The following is a 24,464-nucleotide window of genomic DNA, read 5'->3' as shown; positions in this document are numbered from 1 at the left end:
TTATATACTAATAAAGGACTGTCTTATGTAAAGCCAGCCAAATGTTTTAGCTCTATGAAACCTGATGTACTTATATGATTCTGTTTTCTTCAAGTTTGTATTTTGTCGGTCGAACGCACTTATTGTAAGTCGCTTTGGATAAAAGCGTCAGCTAAATGCAATGTAATGTAATGTAATGAATGGGGCCATGAATCGTGAGATTTTGAGTGACAACCTCCTTCCATCAGCAAGGGCATTGAAGATGAAACAGGGCTGGGTCTTTCAGCATGACAATGATCCCAAACACACCGCCCGGTAGTGTTGCACGATATTGAAAAAAACTGACATCGGGATTTTTTGTTTTTTTTATATTGCGTTTTTTTTAACTATATTTAACCGGATGAAGGTATTGTCTCCACAGATTATTGAAGTATAGTATCTAAGCGATCCGATCTCGTGACAGGGGAAGCAAACAAAGACATCACAACACGTACCTTTACGGAGCTTTTACGGGAGATCGTCTCACCGTAGCTGTCAATTTGATCAAAAGACGTGTTTAATGGCATTAAAACGAGAAAAAACGCGGCTGAATCGGTTAATCCATCGGATCGCTTAGATACTATACTTAAATAATCTGTGGAGTCTCAGCTTTAATCTGATATATTGTATGTGCAGTTTCGATAAGTAATAAGGGTATCTTTATTTTGAATTTTGTGGTAATGTGCATTAGCATTTTAAAAAAAAATGAATAAAACCGCACGTCCCTGCGGTGTGAATATCGCGCATGCGCATATCGCGGTTATCGCCATGACACGGTATATCGTTCAGCCCTACCGCCCGGGCAACGAAGGAGTGGCTTCGTAAGAAGCATTTCAAGGTCCTGGAGTGGCCTAGCCATTCTCCAGATCTCAACCCCATAGAAAATCTTTGGAGGGAGTTGCAAGTCCGTTTTGCCCAGCGACAGCCCCAAAACATCACTGCTCTAGAAGAGGTCTGCATGGAGGAATGGGCCAAAATACCAGCAACAGTGTGTGAAAACCTTGTGAAGACTTACAGAAAAAGTTTGATCTCTGTCATTGCCAACAAAGGGTATATAACAAAGTATTGAGATGAACTTTTGTTATTGACCAAATAATTATTTTCCACCCTAATTTGCAAATAAATTCTTTAAAAATCAGACAATGTTATTTTCTGGATTTTCTTTTCTCATTTTGTCTCTCATAGTTGAGGTATACCTAGGATGAAGATTACAGGCCTCTCTCATCTTTTTAAGTGGGAGAACTTGCACAATTGGTGGCTGACTAAATACTTTTTTGCCCCACTGTAAATCATGCGAGTTGTACTGTCACTAGGCTCGCCTGGGCTATCTGCCATCATGATTTTGGAACCTTTTTCTGTGCTTTTGCCGGTCGCTTTCCCTGTTTTGTGTGTTTAGCAGCGATTACAATAGGGTCTTTGCTGACCTCTGGTCTCAGACCCTAATGAGAATTAAAAAAAAGAATGAAAGAAAATTCAGACAGCACGTCTACCTTTAGTATACGTATATAAATCTTTAATTTAAAATGTTTTGTAACATTGTAATCCTGCTGGTAATCCCTGTGTTTAAAGAATGTAACAGTAATCTGATTTCTTACTTTTTAATGTAATTGTAATCGAATACAGTTACACTTTTTTTTTTATCCTGATTATGCAATCTCTTACAATTTACATCACAGACGCTACATCCAAGTCTACAGTACCACCCTCGGAGTCTGCTAGGTCCGATGGTTTGGTTTGGTAGCTCTTGTGGTTGGACAGTGGCTGGATGTGGGACTGCGAAGGTTCCAACAGCTCCAGTGATTCAGTGCTGGACTCGGGCAGACCTGGTGCTGGGCCGGCCTGAAGCAGTGGATGTGACAGCTCAGCTTATTGCTGTGCTTTTCTCTCAGACTCTGACGGCTCTGAGGTTTGCTGAGGCTTGTTCTGGTTCTCTGAGTGTTCCAATGTTTGTAGAGAATGGTTTTGGTTCTTTGATGTATGCTGAGACTGGCTGTGGTTCTCTGCTGGTTCTGGTTTGCGGCAGTGTGAGTCCAGCAGCAGCTGTCTCTGCAGCTCCTCTGCACTGTGGGCCAACATGAGGCTCACCTTCCTCTGGTGGGCCAGAGCCTCCTCCTTGTCATTCAGCTGCAGCAGGAGATAATAAAAAGATGAGGGTGAACACTGAGGCAGGAATGATGTTCCTGTTTAATGTCTAAGAACAGTTACTGACACACTTCAGGTAGCGGTGCAGTTTATTCTACCAGGTCGCACCACAGAGCGCCATGAGAAAGACTTCCTGTCTGTGGCCATCAAACATAATACAACACTGTATGTATTGTAATAATATACATTTTATATACACTGTAGTACGATCTGATCATTTTTACTTTAACTTGTTGTGTTTAAATATTTGTACTTTATTTGAAACTTTACTTATTATTTTTGTGTATATATATATATATATATTTATATGTGTATAAATGTATATATGTATATATATATATGTATATATATATGTGTGTATGTATATGTATGTATATATATGTATGTATATATATGTATGTATGTATATATATGTATGTATATATATATATGTATGTATATATATGTATGTATATATGTATATATATATGTATGTATATATATGTATATGTATATATATATATTGTTTATATGTATATATATATATATATATATATATATATATATATATATATATATATACAGTTGCAAGAAAAAGTATGTGAACCCTTTGGAACTACCTGGATTTCAGCATAAAGTGGTCATAAAATGTGTTCTGATCTTCATCTAAGTCACAACAATAGACAAACACAGTCTGCTTAAGCTAAAACCACACAAACAATTATATGTTTTTATGTTTTTATTGAACACACCATGTAAACATTCACAGTGCAGGGTGGAAAAAGTATGTGAACCCTTGGATTTAATAACTGGTTGACCCTCCTTTGGCAGCAATAACCTCAACCAAACGTTTCCTATAGTTGCATATCAGACCTGCACAACGGTCAGGAGGAATTTTGGACCATTCCTCTTTACAAAACTGTTTCAGTTCAGTAATATTCTTGGGATGTCTGGTGTGAATCGCTCTCTTGAGGTCATGCCACAGCATCTCTATTGGGTTGAGGTCAGGACTCTGACTGGGCAACTCCAGAAGGCGTATTTTCTTCTGTTGAAGCCATTCTGTTGTTGATTTACTTCTGTGCTTTGGGTCGTTGTCCTGTTGCATCACCCATCTTCTGTTGAGCTTCAATTGGTGGACAGATGGCCTTAAGTTCTCCAGCAAAATGTCTTGATAAGCTTGAGAATTCATTTTTCTGTCGATGATGGCAATCTGTCCAGGCCCTGAGGCAGCAAAGCAGCCCCAAACCATGATGCTCCCTCCACCATACTTCACAGTTGGGATGAGGTTTTGATGTTGGTGTGCTGTGCCTTTTTTTCTCCACACATAGCGTTGTGTGTTCCTTCCAAACAACTCAACTTTGGTTTCATCTGTCCACAGAATATTTTGCCAGTAGTGCTGTTGAACATCCAGGTGCTCTTTTGCAAACTTTAAACGTGCATCAATGTTTTTTCTGGACAGCAGTGGCTTTCTCCATTTTATGACCAACTTATGCAGAAATCCAGGTAATTCCAAAGGGTTCACATACTTTTTCTTGCAACTGTATATATATGTATGTATATATATGTATGTATATATTTAAGCAATAGCTCACGACAGGCCGTGGTATATGCTCATTATATCACAGCTAAGGGGCGTGGTTCGGCCCGACGCGAACCGACAACCCCCTTATACTATACCCCTATACTTTTTTTTTGTTTTTTTGTTTTTGGGTACCTGGCTGGCTCCCCCTAGCAGCGGCGCTCATATTTCAGCAGCGGCGCTGCGCCGCCACTATTTGTATATAGGGGAAACACTGAACTCTCCCCCAGTGTTCCTAATTTCATATTTGTTCCTTGATTTATATTCAACATTCCCAAAGGAAATTTAAACTCCATATTTCTCGAAAACTGCTGCTACACTTTATCTCAGTTTTTCTCTTCTTTACAACATGTAAACGATGGGAAATACATACACAGAATGTATTCCTCCTCTTAAAATAAAGATATTTAATAAAGCACAGATCATCACAAGATGGTACTTTTATTTGTTCTGTTTTCTTTTTTTTGTGAATGGAGGAATTACTTTTATTCAGAGGACACCTCTTTTTGTGGGGGATTAGGACAGGGTTTGAAATTCCTGTATTCTATAGACATTTTTGTTTGTTTATAGATTTATTTTTACATTTTAACAAAAGACTTAACTATTTTCCTACTATTTTATTTACTAGTGTGCTTCAAACTAAAGACTTGTTTGCAAAGTGTATCACAATTTTTGTAAAATCCTAAAACAGACGCAGGGATTGGTCATGTTTCAGTTTTCTCTAATTCTAAAACTCCATATTTTAATTCATTCATTCAACTACTTGTCACATTCAGAGTGAAGAACCGAGTGCAACACAATAAACGGCAGAGGAGACACTGTTTGAAAGTGTGTGCTTGTATTGTACAATATATATATATATATATAATGTTTTCCAAGACTAAAATGAGGTTGAGGAGTTAGCATAGGAACAGCGGCTGTTAACAAGTGCTCCTCTCTTTGATAATAATAATATATTTTATTGGTAAAGCACCTTTCATTGCCAAAAAGTAATCCCAAAGTGCTACAAGGGGCGGAATAGAAAAAAGAAACACAAGTTTAATCAAAGGCTTTTTTTAAAAGAAAAGTTTGTAGGCCTTTCTTGAAGGCGTCAGTGGTCTGTGGAGTCCTCAGGTGGTCTGGGAGGGAATTCCACAGGTGAGGAGCAGCTGAACAGAAAGCCCGATCCCCCATGGGGCGCAGTTTGATCCTGGGGGGGCGAAGCAGATGGTTAGTTGTGGAGCGGAGGTTGTATGTGGAAGTTTGTGATGACAGTAGTTATTTGAGGTATGAAGGAGCATTCCCGTGGTTGCACTGATGGGTGAGCAGTGAGATCTTGTATTTGATCCTGAATGACACAGGAAGCCAGTGAAGAACGGGTGTGATGTGATTGTACTTTCTGACCCTCATCAAGATCCTAGTGGCACTGTTCTGTATGTATCGGAGCTTCTGAAGGCTCCCGCTAGGAGTCCCGATGAGGAGAGCGTTGCAATAGTCAAACGTTGCAGTTGTCAAACGTTGCAGTAGTCCAGCCTTGAGGAGACTATTACCTCGAAACGGTGTTTCAGGGCTGGTTCGGAGCTGGTCCCGGAGCTTGAAAAGCACCGGGTTTTCCTCTTCACACCGCAGCGGAGCAGCCTCTTAGCTCCAGAATCCTGTTTATTTCAAGCACCAAAAAATTGTCCGGCCAGAGCAAAAGCACCACATAAGTCACGCTTACGTCGAGGCGGGGGCAGGGGCAAGGGTGGGATCAACTCCTGAACAACAACAAAAAGCCGGCGTTTTATCCAGTTTGTACACAACGATGAAGAAACTTAACAAGCAGCAGTGGTCCACTGAAGAGACCAGCTACCTACTGGGAATCTGGTCTTCCGTAGAGGTACAGAGGAAGCTGGAGCACAATCGGCCATTGTTGTTGTTGTCGGTGTCAGCTGTGAGGGGTTTCCGCGCGGTTTGGCTTTATGAAGCAGGCACGCAAACGGTTACGTCATGACGCAAACGATGACGCAATGACGCAGCACCAGTCGGACTTTGGGCAGTGTGAAAAGAGCCGGAGCTAAACCGAAGAACCGGTTCTGAACCTGAAAAGCTCTAGCACGGAGCTTGAACCGGAGTTGCGGTGATGTGAATGAGGTATATGGGCACAATTGTCTCCTCTGCCTCCACCTGTGCTAATTCAGAACAGTAGGGAACACTCCTGCCTGTACACATGCACACTGAGGCCTTTTACCATTTACAGGAAACTGGAGGGTGGAGGCACAACACTAAGAATGGCATTGCAGAGGGTCAACCCCTGCAAACAGAAGGACCTTCCAAATAAAGGTCTCAGTGTCTGTGCTGGGATCTGAAGGCCTGCAGATGTGGAGGATACTCACCAGGTCCAGCAGTCTGTACAGAGTCTCTAGAAGGTCCTCGGACGTCTTGGAGGGCAGCAGTCCTCTCAGCCTCTGGCTCACACTCATTAAGGGACTCCTGTTGGCTCCTGGAGGGAGAAGGCAGGCACTCTTGACATGGTTAAATAAATATGTATAGTTGCCAACTCATAGTCAATTTGCACAATTAGCGTAAGTTGTGTTAATTGGCAGTAATTACCATTGTAGTCTATGTGGACAATAGTGTGGACAGAAAATATAGATATTTGTATTCTCTGTGGGCTGATTATGATACATTGTGGGGACTCTGGATCATTTGGATTGGACTGACTGCTTATTTATTTGAAAAAGAATTGTCCACAGTGGAGAAAATAATGCGACTTCATCTTGTGCTCTCTATATCCAATTGTCGCAACACTACTCAAGGTAATCAAAAACAGCCCACAGAGTACAAATATGGCCACTTTCTGGTTAAAACTGCAATTTTTAATCCGCACTCAGCATCCTCAATAACCCTCAAAACACTCAAATTGTCAAAATCGGCCAAGCCATTTAAAAAAAACAATGGTTTACATATAGGCCAGTGCTTCTCAAAGTGTGGTCCGCGGACCACTGATGGTCCGTGAGCGCACCCTAGTGGTCCGTGAGCATATTGGTAAAATTTCACATTTGAAATACATGTATTTATTTAAAGTGGACCTATCATGCTATATTTGAATAATATAGTGTAGGACCATACCTATATAAGGCATATTTATACTTTTTATTTTTCAAAATACCAAACAGATCATGCATTTCAGCCATTCCTCATTTCGCTCAATTCAACACTGTCTTTGTATGGGCTGATTCTGTGAGAACAGCACCATCTACAGGCCTGGCATATGTACTACAGCATCTCCAGTGCTTTCGAACGGCAATGTCCGTGGCTGTCTCCTCCTGATTGGTGGAGTTGGCCCAATAGCCGTAGTGCCACTTCTGTGACATCATAGAAGTGTTCAAATCTGGATCAGTCTGTATCAGATCCGTTGCAGCCCCTTTTTTTGAGATTTGGGTATGGAGGAAAATACAGAGGGTTGTGTTTTCTGTAGGGCTGTCACTCGATTAAAAATATTTAATCGCGATTAATCGCAAATTAATCGCACATGTTTTATCTGTTCTAAATGTAGGCTACCTTAGAGGAATATCTTTCTTAATACTCTTATCAACATATGAGTGGACAAATACGCATTATGCAAATGTTTATTATCATTTGAACACTGACAAATATAAACTCATGAATATTAAACACAACAACCTCTGAACATTACAAATATTCGCCTTAATTCAACCTGGAACCGCTCTCATACAACAATACAAAGTGTGTGTGTGATGGATCGTTGGAGCTATGTGCAACTCAAGGCATATGCTCGAACGGGAGCTGCCTGGATGCTGCAATCATGTTGCGCGCACTATCCATGCTGAGTGTGCTGACTTTTCGTACAATGTCCCACTGTCTGGCTACCTGCATAAAGTCAAGTGCTCGGCGCACAGTTTTCGGCGAAATGTCGCTCCTCTGTTTTCATTTAAAGAGCAACTTGAAGGTTTTTTTTTTTTTACTACATTTATGCTTAACCTTGCCTGAAAATTACAATTCAAAATGTTAATGCAGGATTTGATATGTTTTACAAGACATAAGGGCAGGAATTCAGAGGAAAAGGAGCCCTTTTGAGCTCTGCTGCTTTTTTTTAACGTCATACGTCAAACACGTCATATTACGTCACATGGGGGAGCAACTTTCTCGGACTCCTTCTCTGCCCAATCCGCGGTAGTAATGTGTAGTTGGTTTGAGCGGTTGTAATTTAGTGAGCTGGTATTTTTTCGGTAATTTTACATTGCATTTCACCATTTTTAATCATGGTGACCTTGTGTTTGTGCAGGTTGCACAAACTCCAGCCTGTCAGGGTATCGAGTCCACAGGAAAAGGATCGGAGCTAGCTTTCGTTCCTGGGTGCGTTGTGCGAGGTGCATCCACCTCCCTGCAGCACATACTCTCCACAGCTGAAGTCTATCAAACAAAACGTTTATCAGAAAACCATATTACATCTCTCTCCCCCCCTTCGCTGCTCTCTTTCTCCCCCCTTCGCTGCTCTCTCTCTCTCTCCCCTCCGGTACACAGCACCGTAAGACATAGTGTGGAGTTGCATTAGGTAACGCTGTGGTGGCTGTACTGCTCCAGCCGTCTCCTTTGTGTTTGTTTGTTTCCCCCTGTCTGTGTTGTTTGTGTGTGCGTGGTGGCTGTCACTCCTGGCTCCCGGCTCAACCTCCACTCACCTGCTGCAATCAGCTGTGCACCCTCCCCGACTACACACCTGCTTTCCATCAAGCCATTTACAACGGCATATCAACGGAGGCTCCACAACCTTTCTCCGCCAGATCGTCAAGTATCAGCCGTATCTCGCGTCTCCCCTCCGGTACACAGCACCGTAAGACGTAGTGTGGAGTTGCATTAGGTAACGCGAGATACGGCTGATACTTGCGCATTAGTTTCTGTTATGGATCAGTATCAACAGTTCTGCCAGTAACGTTACTATATTATCAATAGTACTTTAGTTATAGCCTGATATATGATTGCTAACTTTACAATGTTGTGATGTGACTGACCTTAGCTAACATTAACTGTAGCTGACGCCGGTCACTCACCAAGACAGCTGCTCTGTTCTCCACACAGCAAAGCTCCATTTCTCTCCGATGGCTGTTATTTTCTCTAATCCTTGGCTGCTCCTGGTCTCTTGGACGAATAGCAGGCTCATAATTATAATCATATGCATTCGAATATATATTTTCAACCTCTTCTGTGTCAAAACTAGCATTGTGATCCATGTTTATTCATTATGTTAGACCAGCCGCTCTCCCCCATGTTACATCACACGCGGGAGGTCACGTGCGGAGGCTTTTTTATGCGGAAGTGAAAATGTCTTACTAAAACGACGCCAGATGTCACTGTAGTGTATATTTCTGTTTATTTTTTGGAAAATCTAGTGTATTCATCATTTTCCTACACATTTATTCACTGGTGTCTCTAACCTGCAAGTTGCTCTTTAAACAGCTCCTTATTTCCGTTAGCGCAGCTAGCTAGTACCAGATGCTAACAACAACAATACACGTAAGGTCTCTCTCTCGCTCGTGTCACACATACACAAACCCTCCCGGTCCTCTCGATGGCCAGTCGGTGCCTGCCGGTGAGCGTGGAAGTGTGGTCTGCCGCAAGCGGACGGCAGGAGCGGGGCTGTCAGCATCAGCTTGTAGATGGTATTTTAAACTCGATGCGCTCTGAAAGTAGGGGGCGGCCGAGGACAAAAAATACACATGCGTTAATCTCGTTAAAATAATTAGTTGTGTTATTTTTTTTTTGCGTTTTGACAGCCCTAGTTTTCTGACACTTGGTGAGTTCCCTGGAGCACCGGGGACACATATTCATGTATAAAAAGATGTACAAAAGTGCATTTTGCATGATAGGTCCCCTTTAAGTTTTCCGCACTCTCAGGGAACATCTCCGCAATGGAGCTTAAGTTCCAGCGCAACATCTTCGTCACACATGTTGCCACTTGCTTGTACCATTTTCAGGCGATTTGTAATCTGTTCTAGAAAAACGATGTGTTTTTTTTTAGATTTCAAGAAGCGTATAAAAAAAACAATGAATGTATTTTATGAACATTTATCCATGCTGGAAGTAGATTTAGATGTTTTAGGAGTGAGATAGAGATTATTATCTAATATATGCATCCAATGAAGCATTGCATGAAGTCTGTTGATGAATCAAGAGGCTGTTGTTGGGGCTGCATAAACGTTTTTATTTACGTTTTGTAGGCAGACCATGCAGGCCAGCCCAATGGTCACCAAGGTTCATGTTTTAATAGCATTTTTACAAAAAAAGCCCACGCGAGCTTAACATGTGAAAAAATTGCTCAGAGTTAAACTTGGGCCTGCGACCATAGTGTTACCGTATTTTGTTTTGAAAATCCACAGCGGAGGTTTGTGTCGTACTACATGCGGTGTATTTTGCATTTCTTTCAGTAGCCAACGATCTGTGAGTCTGTTAGCTTGGATATAAACTCTGTAATAAATGCCTATTGATTTGGATATTTGGGGAGTTAGGTGGTCCGTGAGTGTTTTTTTATTGGTTATGAAAAAGTTTGAGAAACACTGATATAGGCTATAATGGTATTTATTTTACTTAAACTAATTTATGTTAATTGTGCAACATATGCAAGTTAGCAGTTTCTATGTGCTGGGGACACGTACTATACATTTCTACCATAAAACGTTGGGGTACTCAGCATTTCTGGGTTCACTATTCTGGCAACTAGACTATATTGTTATAGTTAAGAACACATAAACACTTTTGCAATAGGTGTTAAATTGTTAAAAATGCTGAATAAGCACCATAACTTTGATCATACGTGTTTGTCGTGATCAGTTGTTTCTGTGAACGGCCAAATGATGCTTCATTTTAAATGTTGCGGCTGCAAGGAATTGTGGGATGGCATTATCTTTTCTTTTGTGAAGGATGCTCCACTTTATTTTATGCTAAGAAAGGTACCAAGCAGCATTGAGGTTCCATTCCTATTATTTAGAGCACTTTCAACATTTGCCAGAATTATTTTATAGATTACATTTCATTAAAAGAACTTGAGGTCTGTCATATTGAGTAAGTTTAAATTTAAAAACGTGAGCCTTTTCCCAAACACTTGCCTTCAGCCTTGCTGTGTTGTGCGTTGCCTTCAGCCCGCAGCAGGAAGTGATCGCTGCGTTTCCTCAGCTGCTGTTCAAAGGCGATCCGAAAAGCATCTGCAACCATTAATGCCTCCTCTCTCCTCAAATGCTGAGCGTCCAGCTGGAAACACACCGAACACACACACACACAAAATAATGTACATACTTTACTGACATACTCAGAGTTACACTTAGGTAAACATAGGTACCATTAACTCTGAATCTAAAAAGATATTTTCATAATTTTGGTTCATGGTTGGTTTAAAAAACATTGACAAAATTCAGGACATAACCAAAAGCCGCTGAGAGGCTGCTGGGTTTTGTCTGATGTATTAAAAAAAAGACACGACTGAGACTGTATTGAGCAGATCTTATTTTAAGCAAAAAATAATCAACGCAACACACACACACACACACACACACACACACACACACACACACACACACACACACACACACACACACACACACACACACACACACACACACACACACACAGAGAGGTGAAAACGGGATTATGTCATTATATGAGTGTAGCCCCTATACATGTGAAGCTACCACACAATACAGTAATAAAGGATAAAACCGACAAGTCTCCAAATATTAACCATTTTCCACTTTGTGAGACTAATGTCTCCTGAACTAGTGACTTTAAAGGGAGAGCAGCTGCTACATGTTAGGAACACCAATGAAGAAGAGAGAGACAGAGCTTAGCACAGGTGAAAAGGTTCAATAATAAAGTTAAGGGACTTCCCTTTAACATTTTACACACATTTGGACTTGATATTGAATATTCCTGTACTTTCTGTAATTTACAAGAAGAAAGTATTTGCCATTTATTTGATGAATGGCAAACACTATGATATATATAATGTGTATTGTAGAATGTTTTTTTAAGAAAAATAAAAAGATGGCCTGACTGCAAACAACATTTTGAAAATGTTTACCAAGAACAATACAAATATAGAAGCACTATTAAAAACATTATGAATAAAAAAGCAATCAAAACTAAAGCTGTATTTGACAAATATTTAAATCTGAAACTGTATTTTAGTTTTTTTTATTTATTTACCTCAGCGGTGGGGAACCTCCCAGTGCTAGTGCTAGTGGATCGCCGGAGCTGTATTAGATTAACATTAACATGCTTATTGTAGTTGTAAGTGCACTGCCTTGCGGCCTGTAGCACCATCCTTGATGGAGCATATGTGTGGGCTGGACCTGTATTTTGTATTATACAGGAAAGGAGTGAGCAGAGGGTCGAGTTGTCGATTCTTGTTCTGTTTTCTGACTATCTTCCTCACCCTCTCATACTTTCAGTTGCGCGCGCTACTAACGAGACACGCTGCCATGGAAACCAAACAATGGTGTAGCTGTATTAAAGTCCGAGTGGAAACAGTCTTGAGTAAATCTGATTTTGTCAGAAAACGAGAGAAATATGAAATCGGGAGTCTCCCGCGAAAATCGGGAAGGTTGGCAAGTATTTTGTGTGTGTGTGTGTGTGTGTGTGTGTGTGTGTGTGTGTGTGTGTGTGTGTGTGTGTGTGTGTGTGTGTGTGTGGCCTAGCATTACTATACTTGTGGGGACCTAAATCTGTTTACACAGTCACGTGTGGGGACTGGCTTACCTTATGGGGACAAATTGGAGGTCCCCATGAGGGGAATCATTAATTTTAGGGTGAAGACTTTGTTAGGTTTAGGATTAGGGTTAGGGTAAGGTTAAGGTTAAGGGTTAGGGTTAGGGTTAGGCATGTGTTGGTTATGGTTAAGGTTAGGATAAGTCTCCAGGAAATGCATGTAAGTCAATGTAATGTCCCCTGTATGTATACGTGTGTGTGTGTGTGTGTGTGTGTGTGTGTGTGTGTGTGTGTGTGTGTGTGTGTGTGTGTGTGTGTGTGTGTGTGTGTGTGTGTCACGAGCGCATTTTGTTTGAGTGATCGAGAGAGAGAGAGAGAGAGAGAGAGCGGTACCGGGGATTTTTAGCATCTGGTTAGCTAGCTATGCTAACGAACATAGAATAGAATGAAACCCTCTTTAATGGCCACACATGCATAGTAGGGCTGCACGATTTTGGGAAAAAATGAAATTGCGATTTTTCTGACAAATATTGCGATTGCGATTTCATTTGCGATATTTGGTTTTAAGCGACCCAACGGAAGTTTATTGTAAAATGCGGCCATATCTCCGGCTAGGAAGGTCGTATCAACATGCTCCCGTCTCTAGCACCCCCGCAGCCCAAGCTATGAGTGAAAGAACTAAACTTACATGAAACTTCCGTTGGGTTGCTTTAATGTCAAGCTTCAGTTTAAGATTCACCCTGTAATAGATGTAAAACATGTGATGGAGCATTACTAACCTGACCCAAACCATCTAGGAAAGCTCCATTGGAAGCCATTTGGAAAGGGCAGGCACTTTCAAAAATACAATTGTTCAGCGCCCGGGGAGCAATGGGAGTGAGGGGGGTGTCCGGTGCCACAATGGCAGTGCCCAGGAGGTGAACTTGGACCTCTCCAAGTAGCAGTCCACACTCCATATTTAGGTCTGGTCGGGGACTTGAACCGACGACCCTACGGCTCACAGTCCAAGCCCCTACTGACTGAGCCACTGCCGGACATATATATATATATAAATAAAAATGTCTATGCAAACGTTATTATTAATAATAATTAAAAAAAAATATATATAAAAAAAATTAATCAATTTCTTTAATTTTCCATTTTTATTTTGTAATCATCTCGCGACCCCCACTCGGGGTCTCGCGACCCTCGTTTTATCCTCTGGAGCAGAGAGAGGAGCTGTGGATTGTTGTTCTTGATATCGTACAGTAACAAAGTATTTGTACATTAAAAAGTAATAAAGTTCAGTGTTACAATGTATTTTATTACTTTAATTCAAACTGTATTCCCTTCTTATCATGTAGCCTACACTTCTTCCTTTTATTGATACATTTAAATCACCTGACTACAGCATATAACATACCTGCTGCAACCCTGTGCTGCTGCTCCTCTCTGCCTCATCCTCTATTGCTGGAGGCAGCTCCACCTCATCTGATGTCTGATATGAAAACAATCGTGTTATGATCATATTATATATATATACATATAATACATATTATATATATACAGTGGGGCAAAAAATTATTTAACCAGCCACCAATTGTGCAAGTTCTCCCACTTAAAAAGATGAGAGATGCCTGTAATTTTCATCCTAGGTACACTTCAACTATGAGAGACAGAATGGGGGGGAAAGAATCCAGCAAATCACATTGTAGGATTTTTAATTAATTAATTGGTAAGTTCCTCAGTAAAATAATTATTTGGTCACCTACAAACAAATAAGATTTCTGGCTCTCACAGACCTGTAACTTCTTCTTTAAGAGCCTCCTCTGTCCTCCACTTGTTAACTGTATTAATGGCACCTGTTTGAACTTGTTATCAGTATAAAGACACCTGTCCACAACCTCAGTCACACTCCAAACTCCACTATGGCCAAGACCAAAGAGCTGTCAAAGGACACCAGAAACAAAATTGTAGACCTGCACCAGGCTGGGAAGACTGAATCTGCAATAGGTAAGCAGCTTGGTGTGAAGAAATCAACTGTGGGAGCAATTATTAGAAAATGGAAGACATACAAGACCACTGATAATCTCGATCTGGGGCTCCACGCAAGATCTCACCCCGTGGGGTCAAAATGATCACAAGAACGGTGAGCAAAAATCCCAGAACCACACAGGGGGACCTAGTCAATGACCTGCAGAGAGCTGGGACCAAAGTAAAAAAGGCTACCATCAGTAACACACTACGCCGCCAGGGACTAAAATCCTGCAGTGCCAGACGTGTCCCCCTGCTTAAGCCAGTACATGTCCAGGCCCGTCTGAAATTTGCTAGAGAGCATTTAGATGATCCAGAAGAGGATTGGGACAATGTTTTTCTGCTATGGGACCAGGACGACTGATCCGTGTAAAGGAAAGAATGAATGGGGCCATGTATCGTGAGAACCTCCTTCCATCAGCAAGGGCATTGAAGATGAAACGTGGCTGGGTCTTTCAGCATGACAATGATCCCAAACACACCGCCCGGGCAACGAAGGAGTGGCTTCGTAAGAAGCATTTCAAGGTCCTGGAGTGGCCTAGCCAGTCTCCAGATCTCAACCCCATAGAAAATCTTTAGAGGGAGTTGAAAGTCCGTGTTTTCCAGCGACAGCCCCAAAACATCACTGCTCTAGAGGAGATCTGCATGGAGGAATGGGCCAAAATACCAGCAACAGTGTGTGAAAACCTTGTGAAGACTTACAGAAAACGTTTGACCTCTGTCATTGCCAACAAAGGGTATATAACAAAGTATTGAGATGAACTTTTGTTATTGACCAAATACTTATTTTCCACCATAATTTGCAAATAAATTCTTTAAAAATCAGACAATGTGATGTATATATATATATATATATATATATTATATATATAATATTTATATATAATATATATATAAAATATATATAATATTTATATATAATATATATATCGAGCTTTTTCTACAACCAGGTGGAAGAGTGCTCTCTCCTGAAAGACTGAGAGGCTCTGATAACCTCGGCTCAGTGAGGTAAAGGCACATCTTTATATGATTTTATAGTTATAAAAAAATAAGAGAATAAATGAAAAACAGGTATAAAATACTATGACAGTAAAAAAAAGTTGTTATTAATAAACAATAATACAGTTTAAAAGGAGAGTGATTTGTAAAATATCCATAAGCACTTTGGTCAACGTGGGTTGTTTTTAAATGTGCTTTATAAATAAATGTGATTGATTGATTGAGAAAGAAAAATAAATCTGCTTACAGGTCTGTTTCATATGGGTGTTGAGAGATGTATCCATAGATTTCCTAATGTTGCTCTCAAAGTGCACCAGATTGATGCTTTTAACTTCAACATTTAAAACAAATCTTCCCGGGGGTGCATGCCCCCCGGACCCCCCTTGAGGAGGTTAGGTCCACCCCGACTTAAATCATGTTCACATGGATAGGAAACTAAATACATTTGCACACATCTTGTGTCCATATCTTTCTGTTTTGGTGGTCATGCCACAACCGTGCATGTGCATGCATGCGCGAGTCATGGTAAAATATATGGATTAAGAGGTTGCTTTTTCTTTGCACAGCATGAAAGAAAGGCCAAATGAATGGCTTGTGATTTTAGTTTTTTTAAGCAGAGGTTGAGTTCAATAATTTGTACGGCCCTCTTAGGATGTTGTAAAAATGGAAATGGCCCTTGAGAGGAAAGAGGTTCCCCACCCCTGATTTACCTGATGTCATTTTTCATTGATTTAAATGTCTACCCCTGGTGTGAAATGTTTGTAGAAACTATATATATACATAGAAATATACATTGAATAAAGGAAAAGGGTTGGGTGTAGTCACCTCCTGTTGGAGCTGCACCAGCTGCTTCCTGCTGGCTGCAGCGGTGCGACCGCAGGGACACGGAGCAGCCCCCGGGCACCGGCAGGCCCCCAGCACCGCCAGCTGCAGGACACACACAGGAACACTCTGATAACTGCATCTTTAATCCTACTGTCGTGTTCGGGTCAGATCCGACCGATTTACTACTTTCATCAATCATAAATATTGTGTTCTACATTTGATTGCCTAAAGGCCTTATAATCTCTTCCACAGTAGGCATTTGAACATATAAAATTGCTGATCACCACTTAATTTAATGTTGAGTTGTTTAGTACACTTTATAACTCTTATGATCCCAGGCCATAGGAAATGAATGGGTAACCCCACATTATGTTCATCCATCAGAGAGTACACACCCACCAAACGACGACCATGTGTTACGGTGGGTGAAGCAAGCAGGACCCAAATGCAGATTACACTGATATTGCCTTTATTTCAAGGATAAAATAATAACTTGGACAAAACAGAACACTCACCGGTGAACTCAGTCACAAACAAAAGACGAACCAACACTGAACACAAGAAGAGACAAGACTAAATACAGGGAGGGGTAATCACAAGACGAGAAAAAGCCGGGCAGGGGAGGAGAAACACAAGGGCAACAGGTGAACACAATCAGACAATTAGACACACCAGGGAAACTAACGACAGGGGAAAAACAAAGGGACTCCTCGACTCCTATCCTCGAGACTTAGTCCCGCCCACAGGAGATGCGAGCGGAGGAGCCGAGGAGGGGAGCCAAGGAGAGAGGAGGGGAAGCAGCAGGCGGTTAAAGAAATGAGAACTCCTCTCCTCTGAGCGTTCATTTTAAAGAGAAGTCCATTAATGATGACACGAGGCACAGCAGCCCTCTGTCTGATGGACAGATGTGTTCATGACGACTTTTAATTCATTCACAGTGCGGTATAATGAGGCAATAACAGGCTACAGATGCGGACACACACATATATGTATATATTTATATAAATATATAACATTTCAGAATCAAACAGAGCACTCTCATAATAACGTAACACTATCAGAGACTGGATATATCCCCCCCCCCCCCCCCCCCCCTCTGGTCGCTACAATGAGGAATTGAAATTACGGGCCAAACGTTTTATTTATTTTATAGTATTAAAAGTAAGCATAGGACACCAAACCAACTGAGACCCGTCCGTCTGCCGCATCTACGCACTGTACAACACACACACCTACACACTGTACCACACACACCTACACACTCTACCACATGCACCTACAGCTCCTAATAAAATCAGGCTACAGCCGTTGTGTATTTTATTAAGTGAAGCACTAAATGATTTTAGAAAAATATCGACTCTTTGTTTGTAGATATCTACTAAACTAAAGCAAATAAAGAGAGTAGGCCTGTTATACTGAGTGATATATATTTTACACACTGCTCTGCTTTCTGCATGGGCCTCACAGCTGTTCTCACTGTAAACATCGCGTTGCGATGAAAGCAGTTAATAAAATAATATCAAGGGGATTCATGCAGAGCTGTCATTGGCTGAGATAAGTCCGGCCGTGCGTCGCGACTCTTCGAAACATCTCTGTTCCCGGAAATGCATCTACGAAGAAGCCGTGGAGGACCGTGGGGGACCCAACAGTGTATCCTCGGTTAAAGCTCCTCCAGAGAGCCTCCTCGACGCTCGATCGTCGGTCCTCGAAGTGCATTTTGAGAAATGAGATGTCCTTCAACATGGCGCGCTGAAATTCATTTCCGGGTCACTACCGGAGGACCGAGGAGTCGAGGAGTCGAGGAGCGGGATTTGATTAAATGAGAAAGGGCCCATGTTCATTTTGGAATACATTTTCAGTGTCTATTCTTTGTATATTAACTGCAGTTGTTAATGTTAACCAGTGGTCTGACTGAGTCATTGTTTACAGCTTAAAGGGTGTTAAATTCAATTTGGTGAAGATTTCAGTTTTTTGTGTTAATGTAAGAGCACTTAAAATAGTCCATGCCTACTTATTTGTGCCCCGTGCAGTGTTGGGGTAATTGTTCCGAAAAAGTAATGCATTACATATTACAAGTTACTTTTTTCAAAAGTCAGACTTTGGCCCTCATCACAATATCAGACGGTAATGAGACTTCGTATAGAATAAGAATATAACATTGCCTATAACATGTCATTCAAACCGTGCATTTAACAGAAACAATCCACTTTAAAAACCACTGTAGCTCACTGTAGTCAAACTGTGGCTTTATGCTCGATTAATCCATCTTGCTGGACATGCTCATCGAAGAAGTGGTTATTATTCATGAGGAGGAGTCTCTCAAATCGTTTGTCTGACAACCTGTTCCTCCTCATTCAGCAGCTACACAGTGTCGCTGTAATACATCTCAAACCCTCAAAAGACGTCTAACGCCACTTGGCCAATTTTGCTCCGTCTCCTCATCCATGAATTGCAGCTAAAGTTACGTCCCGTCAGACTCTTTTCTGTCCTCCCATCATACAGATAGTTGAAGACCAGTAACGCAGGCAACAAGATCATTTCCTGTAATGTGATTACTGCTGTTATCAACAGTAACGTGTCACATTACTGATTTACAGACAAATGTAATCTGATTACAGTAATGCATTACTTTGTAGCATGGTACCCCAACACTGGCCCGGTGGCAACTTGGCAGGTAAATTTAGCCCCATCAAGTGTTTTGCGTGGGATGTTACTGTACTGGATGTGAAGCTTTGTCCTAATTCTTGACCAGACTATGCGTACGGTGTGTGCAGGCCTCTCTCACCTCCAGATCAGCTGCGTCTCTCTCGGGGCTGTACTGAGGTTTGGTTCCTTGGTAAGCTATCTGCTCCTTCATACTCAACAAGGAGAGCAGCTCCAAGCACTGCCGACTACAAGCTGCAAACACACACAAACACATCAATCCGTGTGTGGATAAAGACAGGGACATGTTTAAAGCTTTTTATTGGACGTCGCTCCAAAATATATATGTATTTATTACACAGAAGGATCGAGGTCGAAAGACAGAGAAAATCTGTAAAATCAACGGAAGAATACAGACAGGAAGTAAACACTAAAGGGAACAGCAGAAGAAGACAGACTGGAAGTAAACACTAAAGGGAACAGCAGCAGAAGACAGACGGGAAGTAAACACTAAAGGGAACAGCAGAAGAAGACATGCGGTAAACACTAAAGGGAACAGCAGAAGAAGACATGCGGTAAACACTAAAGGGAACAGCAGAAGAAGACAGACGGGAAGTAAACACTAAAGGGAACAGCAGAAGAAGACAGATGGGAAGTAAACACTAAAGGGAACAGCAGAAGAAGACAGACGGGAAGTAAACACTAAAGGGAACAGCAGAAGAAGACAGACGGGAAGTAAACACTAAAGGGAACAGCAGAAGCAGACAGATGGGATGTAAACACTAAAGGGAACAGCAGCAGAAGACAGACGGTAAACACTAAAAGGAAAAGCAGAAGAAGACAGATGGGAAGTAAACATTAAAGGGAACAGCAGAAGAAGACAGATGGGAAGTAAACACTAAAGGGAACAGCAGCAGAAGACAGACGGGAAGTAAACACTAAAGGGAACAGCAGAAGAATACATGCGGTAAACACTAAAGGGAACAGCAGAATAAGACATGCTGTAAACACTAAAGGGAACAGCAGAAGAAGACAGACGGGAAGTAAACACTAAAGGGAATAGCAGATGAAGACAGATGGGAAGTAAACACTAAAGGGAACAGCAGAAGAAGACAGACAGGAAGTAAACACTAAAGGGAACAAAAGAAGAAGACAGACAGGAAGTAAACACTAAAGGGAACAGCAGAAGAAGACAGACGGGAAGTAAACACTAAAGGGAATAGCAGCAGAAGACATGCGGTAAACACTAAAGGGAACAGCAGAAGAAGACAGACAGAGAGTAAACACTAAATGGAACAGCAGAAGAAGACAGACGGGAAGTAAAGACTAAAGGTAACGCAGTATTGGCTCTTGCAGTGTTTAAAGAAGGGACTATTTTTTCTAAGCAGAAACAATAAGGTCATTTTTCAATAAATATGTTCTAATGAATATTTGTTGTCAAATTATTGATTTATCAGTAAGCAGCCATGTCATAAGCAGGATAATATGCAGCGTCAAGTCATGATAGTGAAATGAACCATGACGGGGGGATTCACTAAAGTGAACAGCAGCAGAAGACATGCGGTAAACACTAAAGGGAACAGCAGAAGAAGACAGACGGTAAACACTAAAAGGAACAGCAGAAGAAGACAGACGGGAAGTAAACACTAAAGGGAAAAGCAGAAGAAGACAGATGGGAAGTAAACACTAAAGGGAACAGCAGCAGAAGACAGACGGGAAGTAAACACTAAAGGGAACAGCAGAAGAAGACATGCGGTAAACACTAAAGGGAACAGCAGAAGAAGACATGCGGTAAACACTAAAGGGAACAGCAGAAGAAGACATGCGGTAAACACTAAAGGGAACAGCAGAAGAAGACAGATGGGAAGTAAACACTAAAGGGAACAGCAGAAGAAGACAGATGGGAAGTAAACACTAAAGGGAATAGCAGAAGAAGACAGATGGGAAGTAAACACTAAAGGGAACAACAGAAGAAGACAGACAGGATGTAAACACTAAAGGGAACAACAGAAGAAGACAGACGGTAAACACTAAAGGGAACAGCAGAAGAAGACAGACAGAGAGTAAACACTAAATGGAACAGCAGAAGAAGACAGACGGGAAGTAAACACTAAAGGTAACGCAGTATTGGTTCTTGCAGTGTTTAAAGAAGGGACTATTTTTTCTAAGCAGAAACAATAAGGTCATTTTTCAATAAATATGTTCTAATGAATATTTGTTGTCAAATTATTGATTTATCAGTAAGCAGCCATGTCATATGCAGGATAATATGCAGCGTCAAGTCATGATAGTGAAATGAACCATGACGGGGGGATTCAGGACCCCTTCTATTAACGTCAGGGCTCACCCTGTCGGGGTACCTTTCGCTTTAATGCTGAATAATACCCGTATTTAGATGCTAATCGTGCCCGTTGGTAAGTTGGATTCACTGCATGTAGTTTCCTCCTCACGCTGACTTCCAGAAGGATCCACTCCACTTCAAAGATGGAAATAATGTGTGCAGACATGTCTAGGTCACCTCAAAGTGATTCTACATTATTTAGCATTTACCAGAATGTTCTGCTCGCAGCTGCTGCATCTCACTCTCTCTTTCCTCCAGGCTGTCAGTCAGAGCCTTGTTCTCACTCAGTATTCTGATTACAACAACAACAACAGCAACAACAATACATTACAACACAAACCAGTGAGAATACCACAGACATGTGTGTATGTGGATAAAATGGGACCTGTTGTATTTCTGCTCCCAGGACTGTTGAGATTTTTTCATCTGGACCTGGCTGAAGCTCAGTTCCCACTGCAAACTGTTCACCTCCTGCAACATCGTTTTAGATAAAGATATTAGATAACAGCTGGTCTCACGCATCAACAGATTACATGTAAAGGGATTAAGTAATCAGAATACATAAAAAAGTTACTGTATTCCCTTAATTACATTAAAAAATATGTAGTTAGATTACTGTTATATCAAAAAAATTGGGGATTGCTAGCTGTACTGTTCTGTAGGCTAATACTTTAAGTGTGAATCTATACGCCTGCTGCCTGAATCTGCTTTATGGTTTTCACTTTCTTTGCTTCATTTGTTCTGTTTTTAATTCAGCAGGTGAACCTATATGTTCATAGAATAGTGTGTGTGAGCTTAACTGTGTGTATTAAACTAAAACGGAACATTTTCTGCTAGCTCAGATTTTATTTCTGCTTTTTTAAACTGTAGTATGTGCTCATGTGTTTCAGTGTTGGTGTATGAATATGCTGAGTGACAGGCAGGTTTTCTTATAAATAAAATCATTTTTGTATATATTGGTTTCTTCTTTTCTAAGGTTTCATTGTTCTGTTGTCTTATATAATAAAATTAAGTAAAACACATCATGTTGATATTTATTTCTCTTTTAATAATCTGCATTGCATTCTGTATTAAAGTAATCCAAAAGTAACAGAAAGTAATCAGATTGTATGACTTTTGTATTTTGATACTCAAATGAGGTTACAGATTACATTTTTAAAGTAACTCTCCCAGCCCTGTATGGTTTATACAAGCCCTAAAAGAGTGTAGCAGAAATGAGTTATAAAACCAGATGTGAGTTAGCATTTAAGCACATCTGGGTTCTCTTCTTCTCAAAGTCAGTGTGTTTTATTAACTTATTTTTGGTAAGAATACTCAAATAAAAGAAGTGGCCAACACTGGCTTATGGAATGTTTCACCATTTGTTCTACGACATACGTCAGTAAATACCCCGCTGGTGAATGTCTTCTATGAGTTGTAAAAAGAGCGCTTGATACAGTGACTAAATGAGACGACTCAACATCCTTACGCCGAACATTAGCCACCTTTAGCTTAGCGGCTGTGGCATAAAGACCGCGTTAATTACACTAAGAAATGTGAAAAATGTCTTTGTTATTCCCATCTTAAATCATGATTATATTAACACTTTCCGTTTGGAGCCTCTAAGGAAAATGTTTTATTATATCAGAAAGTGAGTTCATGTTTGGGGTTCACCATGGAAGGGGATGATGCTGCTAACTGTGAATAAGCTGCACTTTACATGTGTCACGACTTTAAGGCTGTGTCACTCTTTATTTGCTACAGTATAAAGTCAACTATGTTTTCTATCCTACATTTTTCTTTGAGTATATGTTCATTTTTTTTCATTTTTGCGTAACGTAAGAGAAGTCCCACAATGCAAATTGACATTTTATAGAGTGCTTCATTAGTAGCAGACGATTTTTCTCATTTATCGCTCTTGACCCATTTTATATTCCCTGTTATTTCTAATAGCGTGTATTCACTCAAATCTCCAGTTAAGATCAGTCACAGAGTGTCTGTAAACAAATGAGTCTTCAAGCAGTACCAACATTACCTGTGGTATTACACCTGTATCCTTTTGTCTTCGGCAAATAGGAGCAGAAGGAACCTGATTCAGACTGAGAGTAAACAGACCCACCTTTGTGTGTGCAGCCTGCACTCACACTCACCTTCTCCAGAGCTTTTGCCGTCGCCTCACTTTTCTGCAGCAGACTCTTAGTGTGACTCGTGGCTTTGTCCAGAATGGTCTGTGTGAGGAAGAACATTCCTGCAGGCTTTTATTCAAATTGAAATTAATATTCCAAGGAGATTTATTGGCATGACCAAAACATAGTATTGCCAAAGCATGTTGTACCAGGTGTTACAACAACAAAATACACATCAAACATAACACTAATCAGTTACCTCTCTGACTGAAGGCAACTGCTCCGAGACTGAGTTCATGTTAATATGTGTTTCAAACATAGGGAGAATCAGTCCTACGTGCAACAGTACGATGTTCAGATATATTATAACGCCATACTAACGAGCAAAGTCATACGGCTGAACCTGAAGGTTTCCCTGTAAGGTGTGGTGCTCTCATTTTTCATCAACTAATCCACTGATTCCTAACAAGGCTTCGCATACTGGTAATCAATTAGTATAGGGTGGCTCAACAATAATATATTTAAAAATAAATATCAAAAGACAGAGAAATTAAAACATGTAAACGGATTGAATTAACTGTAAAATAGTTACCAATCTTGAATAAATGGTTAAAATGGTTTAAAAAAAATCTTTTAAAATCGTAATATTTTTGAACTTCTCTTACAATTGATTTTCTTACGTTGTTTATGTTTGCACCATCGTACACCAAAGCAAATTCCTTGTATGTGTAAATGAACCTGGCAATAAACCTGATTCTGATCTGCTGTCTGGGGACTTGTGATTCCTTTTTTTTAATAAGTATTATTATTTGCTTACTTATTCTGATAATGCTGTACTTCTGTACCTTGGATGCTTACTTATTTTGTTATTATTTTAATGTGTGCTTGCTTTTTCTATGTTATTCTACTTGTACTTTGCCTTTAATCTGCACCGTCTCCTTCGCTGTAACAATGTCAATTTCCCTGGCTGTGGGACAAATAAAGGTGTGTGTGTGTGTGTGTGTGTGTGTGTGTGTGTGTGTGTTTGTGTGTGTGTGTGTGTGTGTGTGTGTGTGTGTGTGTGTGTGTTTGTGTATGTGTGTTTGTGAGTGTGTGTTGCTCTACCTTCCCCTGCAGGATCTTCAGAGCTTCGTATTTGCCTTCC

The 24,464-nt window shown here is 40.7% G+C and overlaps 1 protein-coding gene across 1 annotated transcript; it reads right to left on the bottom strand.

The window, feature by feature from the left end:
• Positions 1 to 1,509: 1,509 nt before the first annotated feature.
• ccdc125 (coiled-coil domain containing 125) lies at positions 1,510 to 24,458 on the bottom strand. The gene is made up of 10 exons (XM_079687850.1): positions 24,425 to 24,458; positions 23,345 to 23,422; positions 21,601 to 21,686; positions 21,425 to 21,507; positions 19,017 to 19,129; positions 16,232 to 16,333; positions 13,797 to 13,871; positions 10,801 to 10,942; positions 6,073 to 6,179; positions 1,510 to 2,142 (listed from the first exon to the last, which is right to left on the bottom strand). The coding sequence occupies exons 3-10, from the start codon at positions 21,639 to 21,641 to the stop codon at positions 1,885 to 1,887; spliced, it is 921 nt and encodes a 306-aa protein (XP_079543976.1). The 5' UTR covers positions 21,642 to 21,686; positions 23,345 to 23,422; positions 24,425 to 24,458; the 3' UTR covers positions 1,510 to 1,884.
• Positions 24,459 to 24,464: the final 6 nt, after the last annotated feature.

The sequence above is a fragment of the Notothenia rossii genome (genome assembly GCF_949606895.1).
Source record: "Notothenia rossii genome assembly, chromosome: 6".
NCBI classification, from domain to species: domain Eukaryota; kingdom Metazoa; phylum Chordata; class Actinopteri; order Perciformes; family Nototheniidae; genus Notothenia; species Notothenia rossii.
Note: the sequence above shows the minus strand (reverse complement) of the source record. Positions and strands in the feature narration are given on the sequence as shown.